This window comes from Parasteatoda tepidariorum, chromosome 6, assembly GCF_982258835.1.
Source record: "Parasteatoda tepidariorum strain Cologne lab strain chromosome 6, Ptep-v5.0, whole genome shotgun sequence".
In the NCBI taxonomy this organism is placed as follows: domain Eukaryota; kingdom Metazoa; phylum Arthropoda; class Arachnida; order Araneae; family Theridiidae; genus Parasteatoda; species Parasteatoda tepidariorum.
The window spans coordinates 105,559,305-105,584,524 of NC_141760.1; the positions used below are offsets into that span (position 1 = coordinate 105,559,305).

At 27.6% G+C, this 25,220-nt stretch overlaps 1 protein-coding gene across 4 annotated transcripts in view; it reads left to right on the forward strand.

Annotated features, from left to right (window-relative positions):
• The window catches only part of Sec23 (transport protein Sec23), a 34,915-nt gene that overhangs the window by 5,313 nt on the left and 4,382 nt on the right, over window positions 1-25,220 (forward strand). For all 4 annotated transcript variants that reach the window (XM_087166340.1, XM_087166341.1, XM_087166342.1 and 1 more), the window contains exons 6-19: window positions 172-330; window positions 405-505; window positions 3,652-3,796; window positions 5,611-5,769; window positions 6,489-6,604; window positions 8,818-8,941; window positions 10,881-11,051; window positions 14,040-14,146; window positions 16,328-16,481; window positions 18,192-18,343; window positions 20,440-20,527; window positions 21,533-21,619; window positions 24,367-24,522; window positions 24,990-25,058. In XM_087166340.1, coding sequence (XP_087022466.1) covers window positions 172-330; window positions 405-505; window positions 3,652-3,796; window positions 5,611-5,769; window positions 6,489-6,604; window positions 8,818-8,941; window positions 10,881-11,051; window positions 14,040-14,146; window positions 16,328-16,481; window positions 18,192-18,343; window positions 20,440-20,527; window positions 21,533-21,619; window positions 24,367-24,522; window positions 24,990-25,058 — 1,788 coding nt within the window. The remainder of the gene's footprint in view (window positions 1-171; window positions 331-404; window positions 506-3,651; window positions 3,797-5,610; window positions 5,770-6,488; window positions 6,605-8,817; window positions 8,942-10,880; window positions 11,052-14,039; window positions 14,147-16,327; window positions 16,482-18,191; window positions 18,344-20,439; window positions 20,528-21,532; window positions 21,620-24,366; window positions 24,523-24,989; window positions 25,059-25,220) is intronic.

A 25,220-nucleotide genomic window follows, 5' to 3' on the forward strand; every position in this document is an offset into this window, starting at 1 on the left:
ATTCTAATATAGATCCTAAGCTTTTTTTAAGATTTAAGCACCAATCTATGATTATTTGTTATGTAACTCTTTCATTGTAGTTTGGTAAGTGCTCATATAAATGTGCAAAAATTAAGATATTGTACCTAGGCCACATTAAAAGTGACATAAAAAATAAATACATATTTTTAGGAATCTTTGCAAATGTCCTTATCTCTATTGCCACCAAATGCCCTTATTGGTCTGATAACATTTGGGAGAATGGTACAAGTTCATGAATTAGGATGCGAAGGCATTTCAAAAAGTTACGTCTTTCGTGGTACTAAGGATTTAGTTGGCAAGCAAATACAGGTAAATAAAAAATCCACTTCAATATGAAATATCCGAAGCCTTTTTTCTTTTTTAAACTCATTTTGTTCTTCTAGGATATGTTAGGCATTGGAAAACATCCTCAAGCTCAACATCCTACAATGCCTCAGCAGCAAAGGCCAGGACCAGCTGCTGCTGCGGTTCCTCCTGCAAATCGGTAGTTTTTACGTCTTTTGTTTAGAAAAAATTGTTCTTTTGTACATAGTTTTTATCACCTGCTGTTACTTACAGTGATACTCTTTAATTCTATGTAATATGTTTTATCCTGATACTGTTATATGCTAGTCTTTAATTTCATAATAGATTGCGTCCCACAGTAGTCCGATTGTAAAGACACTGTTCCCAGTAGAACTCCGAACTCAAGCATCACTGGCTGTGGTCAGTAAGCGGATGGTGACCACTCGGATAAGTCTGCAAAGGGTCAGAGGATGTGCGTATTGGTCCTCGTTAAATTGTTCTACAATACAGTGCTTGACTTTGTGTAGGTTGTCGGGCTACCAAGGCAGGGGAGCCATCCCCTCAGCAGAGGATCAAAATTGCGATGGCATGCCTTCTCATTATCCTCAGGGATGCTTCCCAGACCACCGCCAATAGCCTATTGTGCAGATTGTAAAGACACTGTTCCCAGTAGAACTCCGAACTCAAGCATCACTGGCTGTGGTCAGTAAGCGGATGGTGACCACTCGGATAAGTCTGCAAAGGGTCAGAGGATGTGCGTATTGGTCCTCGTTAAATTGTTCTACAATACAGTGCTTGACTTTGTGTAGGTTGTCGGGCTACCAAGGCAGGGGAGCCATCCCCTCAGCAGAGGATCAAAATTGCGATGGCATGCCTTCTCATTATCCTCAGGGATGCTTCCCAGACCACCGCCAATAGCCTATTGTGCAGCTCTAGTGCGACGTAAATAAAATATGAACCTAGCATAATGGATAGCACATTTAAAGATTTTTATAAAGGCTTTCAAATATTTTTGTGTTTGACAAATTAAAGCCTAGATATGTTGGTGCTTTTTAATAGGTTCATAGGTTTTGTTCATACCTGTAATAGCTATGATTTTGTATTTGTTCATACCTGTATTTGTATTTGATGCCCAAGCATGTTGAAAGTAGACACACTGTGCATAGAAAATCCTGATATTTTATGAAAGATTTTCTAAGAAAGAATTTTTTTTTTTTATTTAAACTCTTAATTCATTTTTGAATAGTGTTATTGTATTATAGCTGCCAACTCACTTGAGAAAATTGGGTGATTCACGATATAAGATGACTAATGTTTAATGAGCAGCTTAATTAACTTGAGCTGTTCTAAAATTACCCTTTTGCAATAAAATATAGCTCATATAAAATACATATATATATTTTGATTGAAAGAAATTCTGAAATAGAAAATAGATTGTTATGAGCTTTAATTTCACTCATTTTTATTTAGTCTCGTTTTTTATCTCATGGATACATTTTTAAAGCAACAGATTTGAGATCCTTTTTTAAGATAAGTAAATATTTGGTCTTCTAGCTTGAAAAAAAATTATCTATATGTATATAGTAAATACGCAAGTTATAAAGTTTCAGTGCAGCTAAATTTAAATATTATTAAAATGTTTTCTGCTTGAATTTGCATTAAGAAAAATATTCTGTTTATATCCTAACTACAAAGTTTCATAGGGCAAAATTAGTGGTTGCCACAGGGCGACTAAATGTAACTAGTGGTTATTTAAAAATTATAAGCCAATAGCCATCTGGTTGCTACTTTTTCTTTAAAATGACCCCTTGTACTATACTAAAAGAAAACAAAAAAATTTTTAAGTCAAAATTATTAAAACTTCTATGTAAAAAAACGTGCTTAAAAGCAGCAGAGACTTCTCAAAAAGGATAAGTGTAGCAATAAAGGAAATAAAGATAAATATGAAAATATGACCCTTGTACTATAATTATTTTAATAAATTTGGAAATATTATGAATGTTTTACAATCTCGGAGATGATGTGCTCTGGAAAAAATTCGGATTTTTCGCTAACCGCGATTGGAAATCCAAGGTTTTGAAGTTTCAAGAAATCATTGATCACATTTATGTATAAAAATTTGTGTGTATTTTATTTAAAAATATTAGAACTGGAATTTATACTTGGCATGAATATTTTTTCTGGTAAAAATAATAAATTTGATTTAGAGATAAAAGCAAATTTGTACATAAATATTCTTTTAAATTATGCTGCATACAATTTATTTAGAATTTTATGTTTTGAAAATATCAATGATTTAAATTTATAAAGACGTTAGTGTTTTGAACTGTGTCATTAATGATTTTACTCAAGAAATTTACAGGATTTTTAAGTTGGGCTGACAATTACCCCTGCAATCTAAAAATTACTTCAATTTATGCTTCTTAAAATTTTTTTCATTTTATCAATGAATCTTGTAATATTTATCATATTTTGAAAATTGCTTAAAAAGAAATGCTTTGTTATATTAATACTGACAGTTTTTTAAATCAATTATCTCTTTAATTTTTAAAAAATAGCAGCTTGTTTTAGAAAGTGTCCTCTGTTAAAAATGTTGTTAACCGCTCGCCAATAGCAAAATTTCCTAATTTTGCCCTGATAAATTTGGTATAAAATGTAAATGTACAAAAATATAATTTTACAAGCATTTTGTTGTTCCGAATATAAGAAATGCTTTGCTCCAATCAGCTCTAAATGTTCCTGTTCTATCCCTGCATTTCTCTAAATAGAGAAAGAAAATTCATAGAACAGAGATGTTAACAAAAAGATGTCTAAAAAGATCTTATGATGTGACTAACTGCTCAATTTGTTTTAAATTTATTGGCAATGTATATGGATCAGTTTTTGTATACAATTAGAATTGAAGCCAATTAACTTTTAAATTATTTATTTTCTCTCACCTTCAGATTTAAGAGTTTGCTTTTTTTCCAAGTTAACTTATTACTTTTTTACTAAAAAGATCATCTATACTTTATTTGCATTGATAAACAATATGGCATTTAGAATTGAAAATAAATAAATTCAGCGAATAACTAATTTAAGAGTTTTGAGAACAACATACTAGCAAATATTCATGTTTGTAGCCCAGATGTTCGCAATTCATCATTTAATCGTATTAACTACCAACCAGCACTTCTACATGTACATTTACTGAAAAAAACGAAACATGAAATTCACTTGCAATGCACTTTATCTTTAAATTGTTAGTCACACTTTATTATTTTATAGTGTTGCACATAAAGCTACCTTAAATTTCTTCCACATATATAAGAACTTTTAAACTCTTCCTTATTTTTTTTTACATAGATTCTTACAACCTGTTCATAAATGTGATATGAGTTTGACAGATTTACTTGAAGAATTGCAGAGAGATCCGTGGCCTGTATCTCAGGGCAAACGACCTCTCAGGTCAACTGGTGTAGCTCTTTCGATTGCTGTTGGACTTCTAGAGGTAGTTCTTATTCAATATTTAAACTTTACCATTGCGAAAAAAATATTTAGGACTTCATATTTATGTTGGGTGAAATTTTTTTTAAAAAACCTACGTGATGTTTTTTTGGATTTTATTGAATTTTAGCAGGCTTTTTCTCTTCAAATTAAACGAAATAGAATATTAACCAGATATTTTTTGTGTTTTCTTCTCTCATATTTATCACACAATATATGCATAATATGTATAAAATTTAACAATATATACACGGGTGATCTCATAGTTTTGTTGCATTATATAATGCTTCAAAAGAAGAGGTTGAAATTGAAACTATTAAACTTTAAAAAATGAAATTTCAAAGCAACAAATTTTATTGGTATAATATTTTTTTTTAAATCCAATAATTTAGTTAATAATCTTACTAGCATCCCATTCTTTTCCAATGTTTGGAAATCTATTCTAATTCAACTTGACTACCTTTCACACCCCATCCTTTATAGCTGGTCCTTATCTCCCTTCTCATCTTGTTTGAGCTTGTTTTTCTTTCCCTGTTGGTTAAGCTTTCTTTTTTTTAAAACTTTATTACAATGTGTTTGTCACCTGCTTTCTCCTGTCATTTTGTGTATTGACATTAAGAAAGGTTCTTGATTATGTCCATTTTTGTTCTCTACTCACTCTTTTGAAGGCAGTTTAATGACATATTTATTCAATTTTCTTTCACTTGATATTCTATTTTTAATCCCCTTTATGTTTAATTTGAATAAGACCTTGCTCATTCCTATTATGTGTTTATTTTTTATTTATTCAACCAATGATTGTAATGAACATTTCTCATTCGCTGTAATCAAAGCTTTCCATTTTTGTCTAATGAATTACATCTTTCAAATTCAAAATTTGTCTCTCACTGGGGTACTGCAGTTAAGAAGTTCATCGCCCTTTAGCATCCTTACAACATGCTAATTTTTAAATTTGATGACAATTTCCAAAAATTCATTGTGTAAGAAGAGCATTTTTAAGTTTAACATATAATTTTCTGTTATATATTTAATTCTCCTTGTCTTGTCTCCAATCAAAAATTAAATGGCATATAACCAATTTCTCATATTTTTATCAATATATATATATTTTTAAAAAATTATCTTAGTTATTGCATAAATATTGAAATGCTTTGTCACAATATTTAAGGAATGGCATCATGTTTTATTCATGTTTTTATTTATGTGTCAAATTTTTCCTCATCACCTAATTAAAATTTCTTAAATGTGAAATGGTTCTGTCCTGTAATTCTGATATTTAAAATAAATAAAATATAAAACTGAAATTAAATGTTGTAAAGAATAAGATTAAAGGAGTAATTCTCAGAAGATTTACTGGAAGTAATTATTAATAAATTTTTTGAACAAAATCATATTGTGCTTTGAGTTTTCAGTTACTTTGATGCTGTTGAAAAATTTGTTATAAAAATTTGCTTATTGCCTGAATTAATAAATATTATATGTTTTGTTTATTTAATTTAGCGCACTTATATCCAATTACTGGGGCTCGAATAATGCTGTTGAGTATGAAATGGTTATAATCTGTAATTGTAATATTTAAAATAAATAAAATATGAAACTGAAATTAAATGCAATAAAGAGTAAAATTAAAGAAGTAATTTGAAAGATTTAATGGATTTTCTTTTAGTCTTTTTTTAATTTCCTTTTATAAGTTTTTTGAATAAGATCATTGCATTTTTAGACTTCAGTTACTTTGTTGCTATTTATTGAAAATCTTGTCATAAAAATTTGCTTATTGCCTGAATTAATAAATGTTATGTTTTGTTTATTTAATATTAGTGCACTTATCCAACTACTGGGGCTCGAATAATGCTGTTTGTTGGTGGCCCATGTACTCAAGGTCCAGGTGCTGTGGTTGGTGATGAATTAAAGTCTACTATACGCTCTCATCACGATATTGACAAAGATAATGCTAAACATATGAAGAAAGCTATTAAGGTATGCATCATATTTATTGTTAAATAGTCTAATTAATCTTTTCATTTTTTAGAATAGTTCATTTTTTCTTGTACCTTAATTCTATGTTCTTAATTGTTTGCTAAGATCGCACTTGAATATTAGTTATTATTAATTTGTAAGTGCAGAAAATTTGCTCTCATTACAAGCAGTTCAGAATTTGTTTTATGAAGATTTTACTATACATAGACATTTTGAATTCTATAAATTTCATTCTTCTTGCTTAACTGTTCCTTGATGTTCAAAAATAAAAATTTCGAATTAATTTTTAAACAATTATATATGTAATGTGTTACTGCTCAGTAATGTGTTTATTACACATTAAAAAATTATTGTTGTAATTTTTTATTAAATTATTGCATATTAAAATCAACTTAGAATGATTTATTTAGTGTGGTAATGGTCATACTTTGGTTTCTACCATTTCACATTGTCGCTCTCTCAAAATTCAATTAAGTGGCTTTTAGTTCCAAATTTATTATAATCTTATTATATAATCTGTAATTATTTAAATTCTATGAAAAGTTTTTTTTTTGTGTGTGTGTGTGTGTGTGTGTGTGTGTGTGTGTGTAAGCACAGATAAGAAATCAAATATGAAAAATTGTTTTATGATTATTTTCTAGCAAACACAATTGTTAACTTTAAACCATTGCATTATTCACTGTTTTTCCAGGCATTGATCATTTTGTTAATTTCTGTAGGTGTATGAGAATTTAGCTGCTCGTGCTGCTGCCAATGGTCACATTATTGACATCTATTCATGTGCTCTTGATCAAACAGGTCTTCATGAGATGAAATATTGCCCTAACTTTACTGGGTATGTGACTTTCTGTTAATTATATACACTTTTTTTATAATAGAATTCAACAAGGTGTTTTTCAAAAAATATTATGTATCCATAACAAATATTCCTAACCTTCGGGTCAAACAAGCATCTAAAATGGGTTGTGAACTTTTCACAAAAAGCATTTCTCCTTAAAAATTTAATTCTTTTTTTTAATTTTGATTCAGCATTATGTGTTCTTGTGTGGTTAATAAATCAACTTTTTTCATTGTTATATTCTACTGTTGATACATACTTTATTAATGTATTAAACAGACATATTTGTTTGAGATGCTGAATCTGTTATTGCTTGTTCCATTTGATAAAATGTTAAAGATATTGCTATATTTCAAATACAAATATTGTTTGAATTAGCATTGAACTTAAAATTTTATTATCATTCTTTTTTTTTTGCTCATAAGATAAATGAAAAAAATTTGAAAGACATTTTGGTTAAATGCGTACCAATTTTTTCCCTATTCACTCCGCAGGGTGAATGGGAAAAACCTGGAAAATACAGTAAATTTAAAAATCAACCCAAACAACAGGGAAAATGCATGGAATTTTTAGTTTTTCCTTACAAACTGGGTAAATACGGGGAATTTTTTTATTTTTGTCTTTTAAAAAGTGGTGAGCACTCAATGCACATTCTATGGTTATATTTAAGGATGATATTTCTGCTATACTTAGCAATTTCATTTACTACAGAATTATTTGTTTTAAATAGGTTAAGCTGTTCTTTATTTCTTTGTTTTTTCCAGCAATTAAAACTAGTATAGTTAGCCTAATATAACTTAGACGAGCAGAGTGATTGTGTGTTTCCTCTTAATATATTGTGTATAATTATTTATTAATCATCACCGTTGATTTCAAAATTCGATATTCTTGGTTTCTGAAATTAGTTTGGATGTTAATTTTAAATCTCAGGTTAAAAATAATATTAATCTACTTTCTTTTTATTATGATTTATCTACACTGCCCTATAATAACAGGACAGCATGATGCCATTGTCTGAGGAAAGAAAGAAAATATTTGAAATATAACTTACTTTAATAAGTAACTGACCATTTCTTTTTTTATTAAATCTTGTTTTGTAATACAAAATGAATTTTGTTTAAGACCCCTTGAACTTTCTTTCTAAAAAAAAAAAAACTGCTTGAAACTTTTTAAATTTTTAAGATATTTAAATCAGACCTTTTCATTAGTTACCAAATACAATTCACTACAAAATTATGAAAAAAAGTTTTACATTTTTCTCATGCATGAGCAGTATAAAAAAACTACTTTAAATACTCTTGTCTTGTACAGTTTATAACAAATTTTTTTCATATTTTAAGACAATGATTTTGTTCCAATTTTAAATTGTTCCAAAATATTTGTTTAATCTTATTGAATGTTTCTTAATGTTATAAAAAAATTTAAGACAAAGAATTAATTTTGTATAAAAATGCCCATATTTTCATAAAAATTTTTGCTGAATGTAATTGAAAAAAATGTAAAGAACTGAAAATGTCTCTTCCGTTATTGTAGGGTAGTGTATATTCTTTATACTATTTTTATCTTTTACCAGGAATGAGTTTTTCTGGGGAAATGAAGCTTTTTTAGTTTAATAAAGATAATTCCACTTTTTTGAATTTTTAAAATGGATTTGTTTTTTGCGCTTTTTTTTAGTATGCTAACATGATTTAAAATTACATTAGAATGATAATGCCGACAATATTTTCAATTAAAATGTTGATATTACTATTTATTCTATGGATATGCATTTTGTGTTTAAATTTCAGTTATTTTCTCAGTTAAAATAATATGTATCTTCCACATATAATTTTTGTGCTTCTATTTTAAGCTTTTTTCTATTTTTACTACATTCATCCTAGCTTTAACCAACTTACTTAAAAAAAAAAATACATAACTCTTTCAAAAATTTTGTTCAGATCCAATTAAAGTTACAGAATGGTTTAGAATATTATCCAATGTGAGATTTCAAATCATCCACTTCCAACAATTCTTTTTGCTTTAGAATTTTACATATACACATTTATGCTGAATGCTTTCAATTCAATTAATTTTTATTCTATTTCAGTTTTTATACTGGTTAAAATTTCTGAGCTATAATCAGAAGAATTATCATCCAATTTATTTTATTTCTCCTCTAGTTTGTTTCAATAATGCATATTTTATTTACTGTGTTACGTTTGATCTTTCAGAGGTCATATTGTTATGGGTGATTCTTTCAACTCTTCCCTATTTAAGCAAACATTTCAACGGGTTTTTACTAAAGATCCAAAAGGTGAATTCAAAATGGGATTTGGCGCTTCCTTAGAAGTAAAAGTAAGTTCTAGGACCTTTTTTTTGTCAGATGTTAACAAATAACTTATACATATTTAAAATATTAATGCTTTAATTTAAATGAATTTAAAGGTTTTTTAATTGTGCCAAATATAATTTAGAGACTTGAATTTTTATTTTGAGTAAGATTCTCTAGTTATGAGTGTCTCTTATTTTAATGTCTACTACTCCAATGAAAAATATTAAAATAGTCTGCAGATTTGAAATAACACTGTGTTTCTCCAGTGTGAAGTATGAAAAACATATTTATTAGAGAAATTTATTTTTACTTAATCTAAATATAAGGGTCGACAAGTTTTTGACTATTGATGTTTTTTACCATGTCAAAAACCTGAAATACTGGCAAAGAAAATTATTGACTATTATAAGTATTAAGTAATCATAAGTATAACTACAGATAAAATTATAAGTCGTAAATCAATCAAAGACCCAAAATTTTGGCATTAAAAATCATAATCTGTTATAAATATCAAAGAATTAATAAATATGTGTAAAATTGCGATTTGTACAATTTGTTAATTTCATTAATATTTGAATAAAAAATTTGAAAACAATTATCTCGTAAATAAATATTTAACAATTATTTGTTCTTTGTGTGTAAAATCAATTTTTATTTTACTCCCTGCCTAACTTCTTTTTCCAGAGCATGACACTATAAAACACTAGTTTCAAGGCCTTCTGGATTCCAAAGTTTATTTTTTAATTTTGACTAAGTAAGACCAAAATTCGAAAATATTCTTTCGATTCATTTTCAGCTGCATGGAATGCAGGTGTTCCATAAGTATTATAACATACTTTTAATTTGAATATTGGTAATAACCTAAACACTTAAATTGATTGATTGAAAAAAATTGATTGTTTACAGATATTTATATTTTTTGTTAATTACAATTAGTTTACTTATGATTTGTAGGTTGTGTTTAGGAACATAAGCTTTTAAAAGAAGTGTTGAGAAGCAAAAAGAATTTCACAAATTGAGTTCAAACAATTGTTGTTGGCCACTTTTACAATCAATATATAGATTAATAATTAAAAAACCAGTTATTTTCTGTAATATGAACTGAATACTTATAAAGTATCAAATAAAAATAATAAAGTAGAAACAGAAGCATGCTTTATGAAAAAGGAGTCAATAGATTTAATCATTTTGGCTATATTTTTTATGCATGACATGTAATATGAATTATTATTGCATATAATATATTAGATAATGCAAGTATTGTGCATGATTTAAGCAGTTATATAATTGACATGTCATGTCAAAAATTCTACCCGATTAAATGTTATTTTTTTAAGTTTAGATTTTTAAAATATTAAATTCAAGTTTAAATTATTAAACTATTTCAGAAGAATATTTTACATTTTAGCACTAACGTGTGGAGCTTATTGCAGGCAGAATTGAATTACTGGTATAAGATGATTTAAAATGAAAATAATTTTGAAAAATGAAACATAAATATGACTTTTCTTCTTTTATTTTTTTAATGTTATTTTTTATTTAAATGTTATTTTTTTAAGTTTAGATTTTTAAAATATTAAATTCAAGTTTAAATTATTAAACTATTTCAGAAGAATATTTTACATTTTAGCACTAACGTGTGGAGCTTATTGCAGGCAGAATTGAATTACTGGTATAAGATGATTTAAAATGAAAATAATTTTGAAAAATGAAACATAAATATGACTTTTCTTCTTTTATTTTTTTAATGTTATTTTTTATTTAAATGTTATTTTTTTAAGTTTAGATTTTTAAAATATTAAATTCAAGTTTAAATTATTAAACTATTTCAGAAGAATATTTTACATTTTAGCACTAACGTGTGGAGCTTATTGCAGGCAGAATTGAATTACTGGTATAAGATGATTTAAAATGAAAATAATTTTGAAAAATGAAACATAAATATGACTTTTCTTCTTTTAGACATCTCGGGAGCTTAAGGTCTCTGGTGCTATAGGCTCTTGTGTTTCTTTGCATAGTAAAAGTAACAGTGTTTCCGATACGGAAGTTGGAATTGGTGGTACCTCACAGTGGAAGTTCTGCGGTATCAGTCCTGGAAATACTGTTGGAATCTTTTTTGAAATTGTCAATCAGGTATATACAATTTATAAGTTTAAGTTATGTAATATGTTTCCAGAATATAATAATATTTATGACCCTTTTGTCTTTTGTAGGATTTGACAATTTATTATTTACTAAGGAATTAACATGTTTTTTTTTTCAGTGCTAAGTAAAACTATTTTTCCTTTGATTAACTTTATTTTTATTTAGTTTACCCTTTAATTGTGTTAACTATCACATGGTGTGTAGTGTTTTTAAAAAGTGCTTAAAGGTACTTATTTTAGATTTTCGTTTTTTAAAAGCCCTGCTTTTTTTTATTGGGTGTTTTTAAAAACTGCTTAATTTTGCCTTTTAGAAAATGAGAATTTTTTCTTTACCTTGTTGATTTTTGCCACGTATGCTTTTCACGTTGTGCATGCTTTTCACATTGTTCTATTCTGCGTTTTAACAATTCATTAGACCACAATCCATTTTGGCTTACATTCGGTCTGTAGCATTTAAAAGCGCCAATCATTTTACTTGTTTGATAAAATGCTTTGGATTCCACGAGTGCATCTACTGAGATGGGTTCATTGAAATTATTGCACTTGCATGTGTAACTTTGCTGCATTTTGAAAGATGTTCTCAATTTCAGGCTTTATTTTCCACCCTCTGATATTAAACCAAAAATATCTCATTTTATAATGGCTAATGCAATCAAGAAAAGAGTTCATTGTCAGAAACTAGTTAATTTATAATGCTCATGTAAAGTCTTTGAAAATTATTTTGCATTTTGTTAATGTATTTAGTGCTTATAAATATTTTTTGAGTGCTTAAAAATAATTTAAAAGATGTTTATTTTTTGTTGAAAGATTTGGCTAAGCACCTCGTATCATGTTTAAAATATGTAAGCATTTTATCAAACATTGTAAAAATCTGTTGTAATTGCTCTTTTTTTGTTTGATGTATAAATAAACCTTTTTTTTTGTATTTCGCTAACCACAAGAAGATAACATTTTAATATAATAAATAATTAGAAGTAATGAGCTCATCAAGTTCTGAGAAAGTATTTAGTTATCTAATAAAAAATGAAATTTTGGTCCCTAAAAAGCTAATATATATATATATATATATATATATATATATATATATATATATATATATATATATATATATATATATATATATATATATATATATGCTTATTGATAAGTAAAATTTTATAATCTAAAAGTGAAGTAAAGATAAAGTGTTTGCCTAATTGCTTATAAATTTGATTTTTAATAAAAAATATCAACAACAGAAAATAATTTTGTATTTTAAGGAAAAAATCATAACTGCGTTTGGATAGATCCAAATTAAGTATAACCCAAGTTTGTTTGCAGTTTAAGTAAAATAGAAGTTTGCTTAATCTAAAATTTTATAGCTTGTTTTTGAATTTATAAACTTAATTAGTAAAATATTAACTCACTTTAAAAACTTTTTTCTAATCTAAAATTATAAATTTTTACGGACAAATTTATATCAATGTTCTTCCTTCAATTGAAATATTTTTGTTTTACTGAAAACTTATATGAAATGCTCTTATTTTGTTTTTATATAAATAAATTAAAATTGATAAAAGAAATCAGAATTATAGTTTTTAAAGCTAATAATAGAATGCAAAATCATTATTTTGAGCTGTGAAACAGAAAAATATGGTTTAAAAATAGTTAAGTAACTAAAATTTGTATAAAAAAATGATAATAAATAAAAAATCCTGATTGATAATATTTTTTAGAAAAATAAAAGTTTTGACCCTAGAAATCTAAACATTCATCTAATAGTCTACAGATCCCTGTCAGTTTTGATGTTCCTATTACGCTCGCACTACCTTTGTAACTAGTGGAAGTGATAAGGAGGGCTGTGCTCTTGTTACTTTTCAAAATTTTTTGTAATCTTTGTCTAACATTTGAATGCTTAGTTCCATCTAAATAAGCAATGAAGATATTTTGAATATTAAACTTTCAGAAGCTACAGAATTACAACGAATAAATGCAGAATTTGTACTTTCTGTCCTTCTCAAAAACACAGAATGATAAAATATAAATGTAACTGCAGTAACAAGGCTGTTTGTTTAATATTTGATGAAAGTGCGAATGATAGTTTTTACCATATCTGTTTTTTTAAATTAAAATATAATACTTTTTTTTGTTTAGCTAATTTATTTGAAATAAAGAAAATATAAAAATATGCTAGTTTTTAATTATATAGTATATTAGTTGAATTAAGTATTTATATTAGTTGAATATTTATTAAGTATATTTGTCATGGCTGATTGTGCTCCAGAAAAAATCTGGATTTTTCGCTAACCGTGATCCGGAAGTTTCTGGAGATCGAAGGTTCAGATGTTTCAAAAAATCATTGGTCACGAAAGTTTTCTGAAATCAAATTTTCAAAGGTGGAACTTAAAAACACAGTTTATTTTATTTGTTTGTAAGGAGAGCTACTTTATATGCTTATATTCAAGATTAATATTCATTTTTTATCAGTAAATAGTTATTATAATCATAAACTCAAGAAAGAAAGACATATTTGTAAATTTTGATTACTTCTCCAGGTCATCATAGGTATGTGTAAAATTTTAAATATATTTTAAGTAAACTAGGAAATATTGAGAAAACCTTGTTAATTTTTTTTTTCAATTTAAACTTTTTGTTTTGTTTTCTTTTTTTTCTTTGCTCATGAAATTTTCCGGAATTTGGATTTGGGCTCGCAATCACCCCTGATTAGCTGAATGAATAGTTGTAGATTAACACTGATTGCAATTTAGTTACCTATGTTTAAAAAAAGTAGAGATTAAACTACAAGATAGTGTGAAAAATTTTTATGTTATCATACTTAGTAATTGAGAAGGTTATTTGAGTTTTTGTATTTTCAAAGACCTACAATTAAGTACACATATTTTCTCCTTGAATTTATTTTACCAATCTGCTTGGATATTTAACCTCTCTTCTTTTCACTCTTACTCTTTAAAATACTTATAGTTTTTGTTTTTCCTAGCACAATGCTCCTGTTCCACAAGGGGGCAGAGGATGTATTCAATTTATCACTCAATACCAACATTCAAGTGGGCAAAGAAAAATAAGAGTTACCACTATAGCTAGAAAGTAAGCATTCTTTTTATCTTATTTCTTCAAAGAAACCTCATTATAAGCAATACACAAATGCTTCCAGCATTATTTTTATTTCTACTAAGATAAATATAATATTCAGAAATGTATTCTGTGTTGATTCTCTGAATTTCAAGTAGTTAATATTTTAATAACTCTTCTTGCCGGAAGAGCCTGGTAGGTTCTTCTTGGCTCCGAGAAAATAAAGTTTTCTGATAAATTGCATGGTACTATAAATAAAATTTGATCTCGATTTTCATTGAAATTTTCCTGATATACTAGGAAAAGTTTTTTTTTTCTTTCTAAAATTGAGTGGGAACCCTGAGTTAAATAATGCTTAAATTTTCTATTAAATAAAAAAAAAAGCAAGAGTAGCATTTATAATGCACTTAAGTGTTAAATTAAAAATTATACATCACTGAAATTTTATACCTTGTAAAATGATAAGAATTAATCCGGTCCTTGGAATCAATCTTCTTGTTTTTAAGAAGCTGGTTATTTAGCTTCTTATTGCCTTTTTATCATCCTGCATTTGAACTACTAACTATTTTTGTTTACAGCACTTCAAATTAGCTTCTTTCAATTGGAAAAAAGAGGTTCCTTTGTTTTTTTTTATTTCTTATGGAAAATAATTTGTTTTTAGATTTGTTCAAGGAGTAAGAAAAAATTATAAAATAAGTGGAAAACAAAGTTTTGGCAGTTAAAGGAAATAAAAAACTCATTTCAAACTGAAATTCTCAAAAATTGTAATTTATAATACTCAACTGTAAGATTGTAGTCTTGACTGAAAAATTGTAATAATTATGGTAATAACTCTGCATTATATGATAGTAGAATTTTATAATATATATATATATATACATACATATACACAGTACAGAACACGTTATCAGAAAACCGGAAAACCAAAAATCCGGAACGAAATTAGATACATTTACAAAAAAAGTTTTTTTTTCCTCATAAGATTTCAGGATTCTTCTTTCTTTTTTGAAAGTTGTTCACCTTACCATCAATTTGGAAATAGTCATTTGTGTATTACTTCATCGTTTTTTCTTTTTAAGATTATTTCCAAAATATTTTTTTTTAAGTTGAGTTTGACAATAAAAAAAACCGCTTTTTGTAGCGATTCAGAAAACCAGAAAAATCAGTTATCCGGGATAGCGATGGTCCCGATCGTTCCGGATAATCGGCTCCCTACTGTGTGTGTATGTATGTAACTGTGTGTAACAGTATGTGTAATAAAAGTATATAGTATATATATAAATATATATACAGTGGAGCATCGTTTATACGACGATCACTTATACGACGTTTACATTTATACGACGTTTTAGTGTGGTCCCAAATCATTCCTATTCATTTTAATGTAAAAATATATCGTTTATACGACGCACAGAATCGGTTATACGTCGATTTTTAGATTTTGTTCTTTATTTAATTTTTTATTTTTTCTTGTGTATTTTAAAAAAAGGGCGGAATTTGCCAACATGAGTGATACAGAAAAGGGTGCCAACAAGAATGCTTGGATGACGACCGTAATTTTTACTAAATGACTGAAAAAACTTGACAATGTTATGAAGAGGGAAAAAATAAAAATTTTGCTATTCATCGACCAATGTCCAGCGCACCCATCGATACTAATTATTTTGGAAAATGTAAAAGCTCTCTTTTTTCCTGCAAAATTGCACAAGTGCGCTTCAGCTATTAGATTTGGCCGTGATTAGAAATCTAAAATTTCATCATAGAAAGCAGTAATTTCAACTCGCTATTCAAAGCATTGCATTGTAGAGACTAATAGCAAGAAAATATAATTAAAAGTAACATACATTCAACTTGCTCACAGCAATTTTTCTTTTTTCGTTATTTGTTTGTTTTGCTTTGTCTAATTTAGAAATTTATGCAAATCAACACGCTAAACATTAAAATTAACTGAAAACAGAGTTAGTTTCAGTTTTAGAAGTAAAAATCGATTATACGAAGTTATCGTTTATACGACGTTTTTCGGTGGTCCCTTCGGTGTCGTATAAACGATGCTCCACTGTACATATTAAAAAGTAAATTAATAATATTAAATTACTCTTTTATATATATATTTACAGATGTAGTGAATTTTCTTGTGTGTGGCATTTTTTTTTTTTTGTCAAATAAATCCTCTAAGAAATTTTTTGTGTCTTGTAGTTGGGCTGATGCTTCTTCAAACATTCACCACATAGCTGCTGGGTTTGATCAAGAGGCTTCTGCTGTTTTGATGGCAAGATTAGCATGTTTCAGAGCTGAGGGAGATGATGGTGCTGATGTACTTCGTTGGTTGGACAGAACACTTATACGCTTGGTAAGCTTTTCCTATTATTAGAATTTATCATTTTGAATAATCTTTTTTAATTTACTATATTAAAACTTATTATAGCAGAGTTTACAAAGGAAATTTGCAGCAATACTTTTGCAGATCCAAATTTGTCTACCACCTTAACACTTTCATCACAGCTTGATTTGTTAGAATGCTGAGAATTGAATAATTCTCAGCATTTTCAGTACACTCGTTATGAATAAACAAACAAAAAAAAAAAGAATTATTCTTTTTCTGTTCTCTCAATTGAGGTTTTCAATTTTTGTTGGAAACAAGTTTAAAAACTAGTACAGTAATTTCCCCATTTTATTTGTTTGCTTTTTAAAAATAAAACTTAGATTGTAAATACTCTCATTGCTGTACTGGAGACTATGAGCTACCAGATAGGCAACTAAAAGTTGTTATACTGGTTTCAGTTGAAGAAATGTGTACCGATGATGTATTTTTGTTCAAATAAACGTTTTACTTGATGATTGAACTTAAAAGTTCGATTCAAAAAGCAAAAATTTATTAAATAATTTTCCTTGTTTTTATTTAGATAAGATATGCTATTCAGGTATAAAAAGTTGAAAATCAGCATAACATTTACGATTAATTTATAAGCAGTTAGGTAAAATTGAAAAAGCTCAAAGAAATATTTTTATAGTTTTTGTTATAGCTTTGTTTAAAAATAAGGATGTTATCCCATGTATATATGTTACCGTTAAAGTATGAAATCCGTTATTTTATAGAATACCTAGTTATTCCATGAAATAACTGATCGTGCCCGTTAAACCATGAAATACAAGAGTTTTACACTTTAACTAGTTATTTCATAGAATAACAAAGATGCCAACTGCTCCGGACACGCCAAAATAATTAAAATAACGGTAAATAACTACAAAGTTAATTTTGCAAATATTTGACTATTTTTGCTGACTTTTTAAGAGGTTTAGCATGATATATCTCTTAAAAGTGGTGAATAATATAAGCCTATGAATTATTTAGAAATAGTGGTGGATAAAAATCTACTAAATTGAACTTATTAAACCAAGAATTACAATTTATAAACTACCACTTTAAAATATATATTTGCTGTCCGGAGCAAGTTGGCATCTCTGGAATAACGATCTGCAGCCCGTTAAACTGTAAAATAATCTATATCATATATAATATATATCAAAAATATCTATAATCTATATTTATAAAATAATATATATCAAAAAATATTTTTGTTTTAGAAATAATGTTCTTTTTAATTCCAAGTGTCATTTTATTAATCCTTGTTGTAACAAATGATTTTATGGTACATTTCCATAAATACCATTTATATGCTGCATAAATTAGATAAATTGCTTCTTTTTCATTTTAATTGTCTATCATTAGTTTATTTACGTAATACCTAGTTATTTCATTTTAGATAAATTGTTTATTTTACACTTTAACAGTCTCTTATTAGTTAATTTATAGAATACCTAGTTATTTCATAGAATAACTAGTTAGTGTCAAATTAATAACATATTACACACTTTAACGGACACGATCAGTTATTTCATGGAATAACTAGGTATTCTATGAAATAACTGCATTATATACTTTAACGGTACCATATATAAAGAATACAGCCTACATATTGCTGAAGTTTAACTAAAATCAATAGTTTTTTTTATTGTGCCTTTGTTGTAACTCTTTTTTCTCTCCATAAAACTTTTATAGTGTCAAAAGTTTGGAGAATTCAACAAAGACGATCCTGCATCTTTCCGTTTCTCTGAGAATTTCTCCCTCTATCCTCAGTTTATGTTCCATCTAAGAAGGTCTCAGTTCTTGCAAGTATTTAACAATAGTCCGGATGAAACATCTTATTACAGGTAAGAAGATTGGTTTTTGTGAATTTCATGAATTTTAATTAATATTTTTTTTTTCAAACCTAAAAATTCTTAATTATTCCAATTTTTTAAAAACTTGTTGAACAAAAATTAAGAAAAACTTCCAAGCTCAAACTTTAAATACATTCATTCACTGAAGCATAGTTTTAATTCAGGATCGAAAATATTTGTGAGTTGCACAACTGGAGTTTATTTCTTCACAAAGTCTAGGTACTTAATGAAATATGTATTAACTGTCCAGGTTTAGTTATCTGTTAAAAATGTAATTGTCCCTGAAAAAAATGTTTATTTATATGAGATCACTTAATAATATTATAGAAAGTTATTTTGGTGAAATCAGGGTTGGGTTTTTGCCGTCAAAAACTGGTTTTTGACATGACAGTGGTAAAAAACGTGTTTTTACCGGTAAAAACTGTCAAAAACCTACTGTTTTTTTTTTTTAATTTATGGCATATAGCGGACAATATATTATTTTCACATAATTGCCTTTATAAATGAATGTTGTAAATGATTGCTATTGATTTTGCAACTATATACATGTATTCTTATAGAAGGATATACATTCATACAGAAATATTGAAACTCTAAAAGGATTTCCCACGCTTTTTCATGTATCATTTCTGTGTAAAATATTGAAAGCAAAATTGATAAGAAAAGTTTATTTTATGAGGCTTTCTTTTTATGTGTACATGTGTTTCTCATAGCAAAATTTTAAGTAATCAATCTTGACATTCTTCAGTAATGTAATATGCCAAACAAAATGACGCTTTGAAATGTTGAAATTTTTTTTTAGTATCCTAATATTTTACTTCAAATAGTATGTTTTGATATATTCATGTTGAAAAAATGCAAGAATCTGTTCTTCAATATTTTTTAACAACTTTTTTTTCTAATTTTATTGCCCAAAAATGAATTAATTTTAAATTAAAAGCAGTTAAACTCAAATGAAAATACAGTTTTACCAAAACTATGGGTTTTTGACATGACGGTAAAAACCGTCATGTGTCAAAAACTTGCCAACCCTGGGTGAAATACAATGCATTAAATAAACTTAATTTCATGTAAGATTAACATTTAATACAAAAGCTTTTCTCATTTTCTATGCTAAAGCTAGGGAACTAAAATTGATCAGTGTAACTATATCATATGAGCCATATGAATTAAAAAGGCATTCACCTATTTATTTTCTTTATGGCAGTCCCACAATAGACATATTGTTAAGATACTGTTCCCAATAAAACATTGAAGTCAAGCATCACTGGCTGCAGTTAGTAAGCGGGTGGGTGATCACTTTGATCAGCCTTTGTAGGGACCAGGGGTGCACTATAGGGTCCTTGTTAAACTGCTCTAACGCAAAGTGCTCAACTTCGCACCTAGTTTGAAAATGATTTTGTTCTTTAAAGTTGATATGATTGCAATATAAAACTGTCTTTATTTTTTCAAGTTTATTTTGCCATTTTGAAATACTTCTGATAAGCACAGAGGGTTGTAAATATGTAACAAATTTATTAGCGTTTATTTATATTTAATGCGATAAGCATTTGTTACTTCAAAAAAATTATAATAATAAGAAAAATGTGTACAACTTGAAAGTGTTTTGTTAAACCTTCGTCACAGTATGAGAAATTATTTTTACTGCTTATTAGATATGTAATTTGCCTTTAAAAAGAAAACATAATTCAAGCATTTTTCTGTAAAAACTATACTTGCTAAAATTTCAAGAATGTTTTTCAGTTTAACAAATCATTATGGCCCTTGTATGCTCTTTTTGGTTTATGCTCCTGATTGAGATTGAAGTTTACTTCAAATTTTATTTAACAATTTAATTTACACCACTTGTCCATATCAAGATTAATTTTTTTCTAACGTGAATTCTTTTCTGCGATTGAATATAGTATTTATTTATTAATTTTTTTATAAGATGCTAAAGTTAAATCAAATTGAAAGAAATCTATCATTTTATAAATTTCAATTTAACAAGCTAATATTTTCTTTATCAAAGCTTCTGAATTTATATGTTTCTGTTATTCTAATAAATGTTTTTATTTTAAAAATGAAACTGTTAAATTTCTTCCTAGGCACATGTTGCTGAAAGAAGATTTGACAAATTCATTGATAATGATTCAACCTATAGTTTATGCATATTCCTTTAATGGACCACCAGAAGTGAGTTGATTATAAACATTAAATCATTGAATCATTTCAAATATGTACAAACTAAGAAATGGACCTTCTGGAATAACTTTTGATCTAATCACCACATCTTCTCATTAACAACCAATTTCCAATTTTTAGAACAATTTTCTAAAATTGGTGGATTTGTTCCCATCTTAGATTCAAGAAGTTTTTTTAATTTTATTTCCAATGGCACATTAAAAGACAATTTAATATTAAAAAAACAATAAATCTATAAATGAAAGTGACCAATCCAGTAGTGTTCTCAGATTGATGTCCAACGAAGAACAGGGCCTCTAAACAGGTGCGACCAGTCCATCTAATCGTGGAGATCACACAAGGTGCAAATAGGATCAGGAACCACATTGATGTGACGAGATGATTATTCAGGTAATCGTGTTCAGATATCAGGCAAAACATGGTGACAGATTTCTTCCTAGACCACTGAGGGACATTGAGAATCTGTTTAAGCTTTGGTTTATTGGAATTGAGATTTTTGAGCTCTTCGCGGAAAGAGTCTGGAATTACAACTCTGGAAGAGAGAAGCCTTTTTTGCCAGGAAATCTGCCATCTCATTTCTCTGGATTTCACAGTGGGCCGTAATCCATTGGAGAACTACTGTCTTATTATTAATTAAAGAAGATTTAAACATCTATCAAAGGTTAAAGTTCTAAAACGGCTGCAGATTCAAGAAGTAATAAACAATAAATAGGTTTACTAATAATTGAATATGCATTCAAGAAAGACTAATCTTAAAATAATTTCTTAGATGATCATTCTTATGTTTATCAAGACTTGCATTTTTTTTTTTCGCTATAAAAATTTCTACTTCATTATCACATTTAAAATATCTTTGTTAGCAATAGCTAATCTTGTTTTTTTTTTCTATGTTGATGTAAGAATAGTGCTTACTAAATTTTAAATAATTTGTAAAAATTGTATTAAAAAGAAGCATTTGCATTTTTAGTAGAACCTAAAATTCTGTTTTATTTTTAGCCTGTGCTATTGGATACCAGCAGTATACAACCAGATCGCATTCTTTTGATGGATACTTTCTTCCACATTGTTATATTTCATGGAGAGGTATGATAGTCATAAAAAATTTTATTAATTCATATTTTAATACAGTACAGAACCCGTTATCCGGAAATCAGAAAACCGGAAAACCAAAAAACCGGAACGAAATTCGATAAATTTTCTCGCCATTTAAAAAAAAATTTAAAAATTTCCTCATAACATTTTACGATTTTTCTTTCTTTTTTTAAAGATGTTTACCTTACCATCATTTTGGAAATAATCATTAGTGTATTACTTCATACTTTTTTCTTATTTTTAAGATTATTTCCAATTTTTTTTTTTTTTTTTTTAGTTGGGTTTAACAATAAAAAAAGGCTTTTTGTAGCGATTCAGAAAACCGGAAAAATCAGTTATCCGGAATAGCGATGGTCTTGATCGTTCCGGATAATCGGTTCCCTACTGTGTATATTTATTAATTTTTAATATGACATATCTAATACAATCTCAATTATTGCTTCTGTCGTAAACTCACATTGTTTTTCTAGTAGACTAATTTTACCTGTTTGTTAAAAGTTTACTAACTACTTAAATTTGTTTAAGTATTCACTTTTGTAATGTTGGTATTAATTTTGCACCCTCCTTACAATATTTAATTGCTAAATTTTTTTTTCAAAACTGTATACTGTATTGTGATAAATTTAGTTTTTATTATCTCACCTGAACTTTGTATTAAATTTAAATCAGGATTACATTGCTTTATTGCTCTATTTTTTCTTCAAAACTACTATTTATATATCATTTATATATTCTACTATTTATGTATTGTACTACCTTTACTCTGATGGCTCGTCATTTTCAACCAGTACCATACAAATTTTTTTTTTAAATGAAATAATAACGGTAATAAGTGAAACAAGAGTTAACCCCTTAACAATTTCAGAAAAATGGACCAAAAATGGAAACTTTTTTTACTGTTAAATTTTGTTCTTTATATTATTAGAAAAGTTGGAAAATGGTTTTTTACTACAAAAATAAAATTTTAAATGCAATAACTACTGTATTTATATTTTTTGCGTACACATAAAAAAAGTAATGTATTACACACACATCTTATTCAATTGGAGCAAATTAAACAAAATTTTGAAGCTAAATATAATATAACTAGTAAAATATAACTTATAAAAACACAACAATATGATTCTCAATACATAAATTTTACAAATCTTTTATAGTATGGTAAATCCCAAAACACTCACCCATATTTCCCTTCAATTTAAGTCGTAATTGGTGAAAAACTAGAACCACTAGTGCCATTTATTAGAAAAATAATGAATTAAGAATTCTAAAGTAGAAATGAACACAGCTTGGGCTTCACAAAATAGAAACGTTAATTTTTCTCCTGTCTGAATTCAGTTTGGGCATAACAAGTATGCATGTACTAGTGGCCCGAACTGGTTTCGGGCGACACTGGCAAGAGGTTAAAAAATGAAAGAATAACGATGATTTTAAAAGCAAGAGATCAGAAGCATAAATGGCAAAAAATAAACCCTTTTACATCTTATCTAACAAAAGCCAAATTTCACATAGATATACGTAACAAATAACCAATCAGGTTTAAGAATTGTGGTGGTGTGATCAGACGTTCAAAATAATCTCCCGAAATATCTTTCGGAAACCTAGCTGGCAAGATTTCTAAAATTTGCTTGGCGAGATTTAAAAAAACTGCCACAGGGTGGGCTATTCTATGATCCACCCTAAAAACTTTACTATTAAAGTATATTTTACATAATTGGTTGACATTTGGAGCTCAGTTGTTAAAGGAACTGACTCCAAGTTGCAATGGACTGGGGTTTGATCATCAGTTTCAGTTAGAAGCCCACCCAACTTCCGATCAATTGGTATTAGTTGCCTGTCCTAATTAGTTAAAAGTGGACTTTGCATAATGCGTCCTGCATTGCTTCAATCACGTTGTTAAGCCTTCACCTCCAGACCACAACCAGCTGTTGCGGGAAGGCATTTGCTTTGCAGTCCTTCTATAATCATAACTTTCTAATCGAAATTTGCTTTGTAAAATTGCCCATATTGGCATTAAGGATTTCAGTAAAAATATTTCCTCTAATTTATAATGGAGCATAGCGCTTTCAAAATGTGTTTAAATCTGCTTATTTTCGTTTTTTAAAAGCCCTTAAAGATGCTTTTTTTTTATTGGGTGTTTTTAAAAAGTGCTTAATTTTCCCTTATCGAAAGTGAGATTCTTTCTTTATGTCGATTTTCGTTTGTATTATGCAAATGAGTGTTTTTCACATTGTTCTATTCAACGTTTTCTATATTCATTCAAACACAATTCTTCGGTGTTCCGTCCGTTCGTAGCGTATGAAAGCGCCAATCATTTTACATTTTTGATAAAATACTTGCGAGTCCGCATGTGCGTATACAGAGCTAGGTTTGGTGAGATTCTTGCACTCTCATGTGCAACTCTGCTGCATTTTGCTAGATATTCTCAAATCCAGGCTTCATTTTCCACCCTCTGAAATTGAAACGAAAATTTCTCGCCCTCTTTATGGTGGCTAATGTAATCAATAAAAAGAGTTCTTTGTCAGAAACTGGTTATTTTATCATGATCATGTCTTTGGTAATTATTTTGCATTTTGTTAATGTATACAGTGCTTTAAAATATTTTTTACGTGCTTAAAAAATACTTAAAAGGTGCTTATTTTTTGTTGAAAGATTTTGCTACACACCCTGTTGACGCATTAAATTAACTTAACTTTTAAATTGTAATCCTGTAAAATCTTCACATTTTTCCTTTTTAGACAATAGCTCAGTGGAGGAAAGCTGGTTATCAAAACTCTGCAGAGCATGAAAATTTCCGTCAGCTGCTGCAGGCACCCATTGATGATGCTCAGGAAATTCTTCAGACTAGATTCCCTATGCCACGTTACATTGATTGCGACCAGGGTGGCTCTCAGGTAAATTCATGAAGTTATTAAACTCTACTTAAAATGATCAAAACTTTTTGATTGCACATTCAGAATTTTTTGCCCCAAGAAGTGCAAGAATAGTGTTAGTATATATGTATGTATATATGTGTATATATATTTATATATTTAATATATATTTTTTGAAAATATTTTAATTTAATTATTTTTCTTCTGTTTTTATGAATCTTTATTATTTTCCATGTTTTCTTTATATTTTTGGCTTATTTTCTGAATTCTATTTATTTGCAGCTTATGCACAAGAAATAAAACTCATTAATTTTCTTTATTTTTCTCTCTTTTTTCTTTTTATCCTTTTATTTATGTTATATATATATATATATATATATATATATATATATATATATATATATATATATATATATATATATATATATATATATATATATATATATATATTAATTAGAAAAATGATGCATGCAATTTTATTATTTTAGGCTCGATTCTTGCTTTCAAAAGTGAATCCATCAATGACTCACAACAACATGTACAGTTGGGGAGGACAGGTGAGTTCTGATAGTTTGAAATACAATGTCATGTACTTAATGTGCAGCAATATATTTTCTTTATTTTCTAAAGTTCTTAGCTCTATCTGCATAGTTGTTAATCTTCTAAGGATTTCATTGAAAAAAAATACTAGAGAATTCTTATCTACTTTTTTTTTGTTT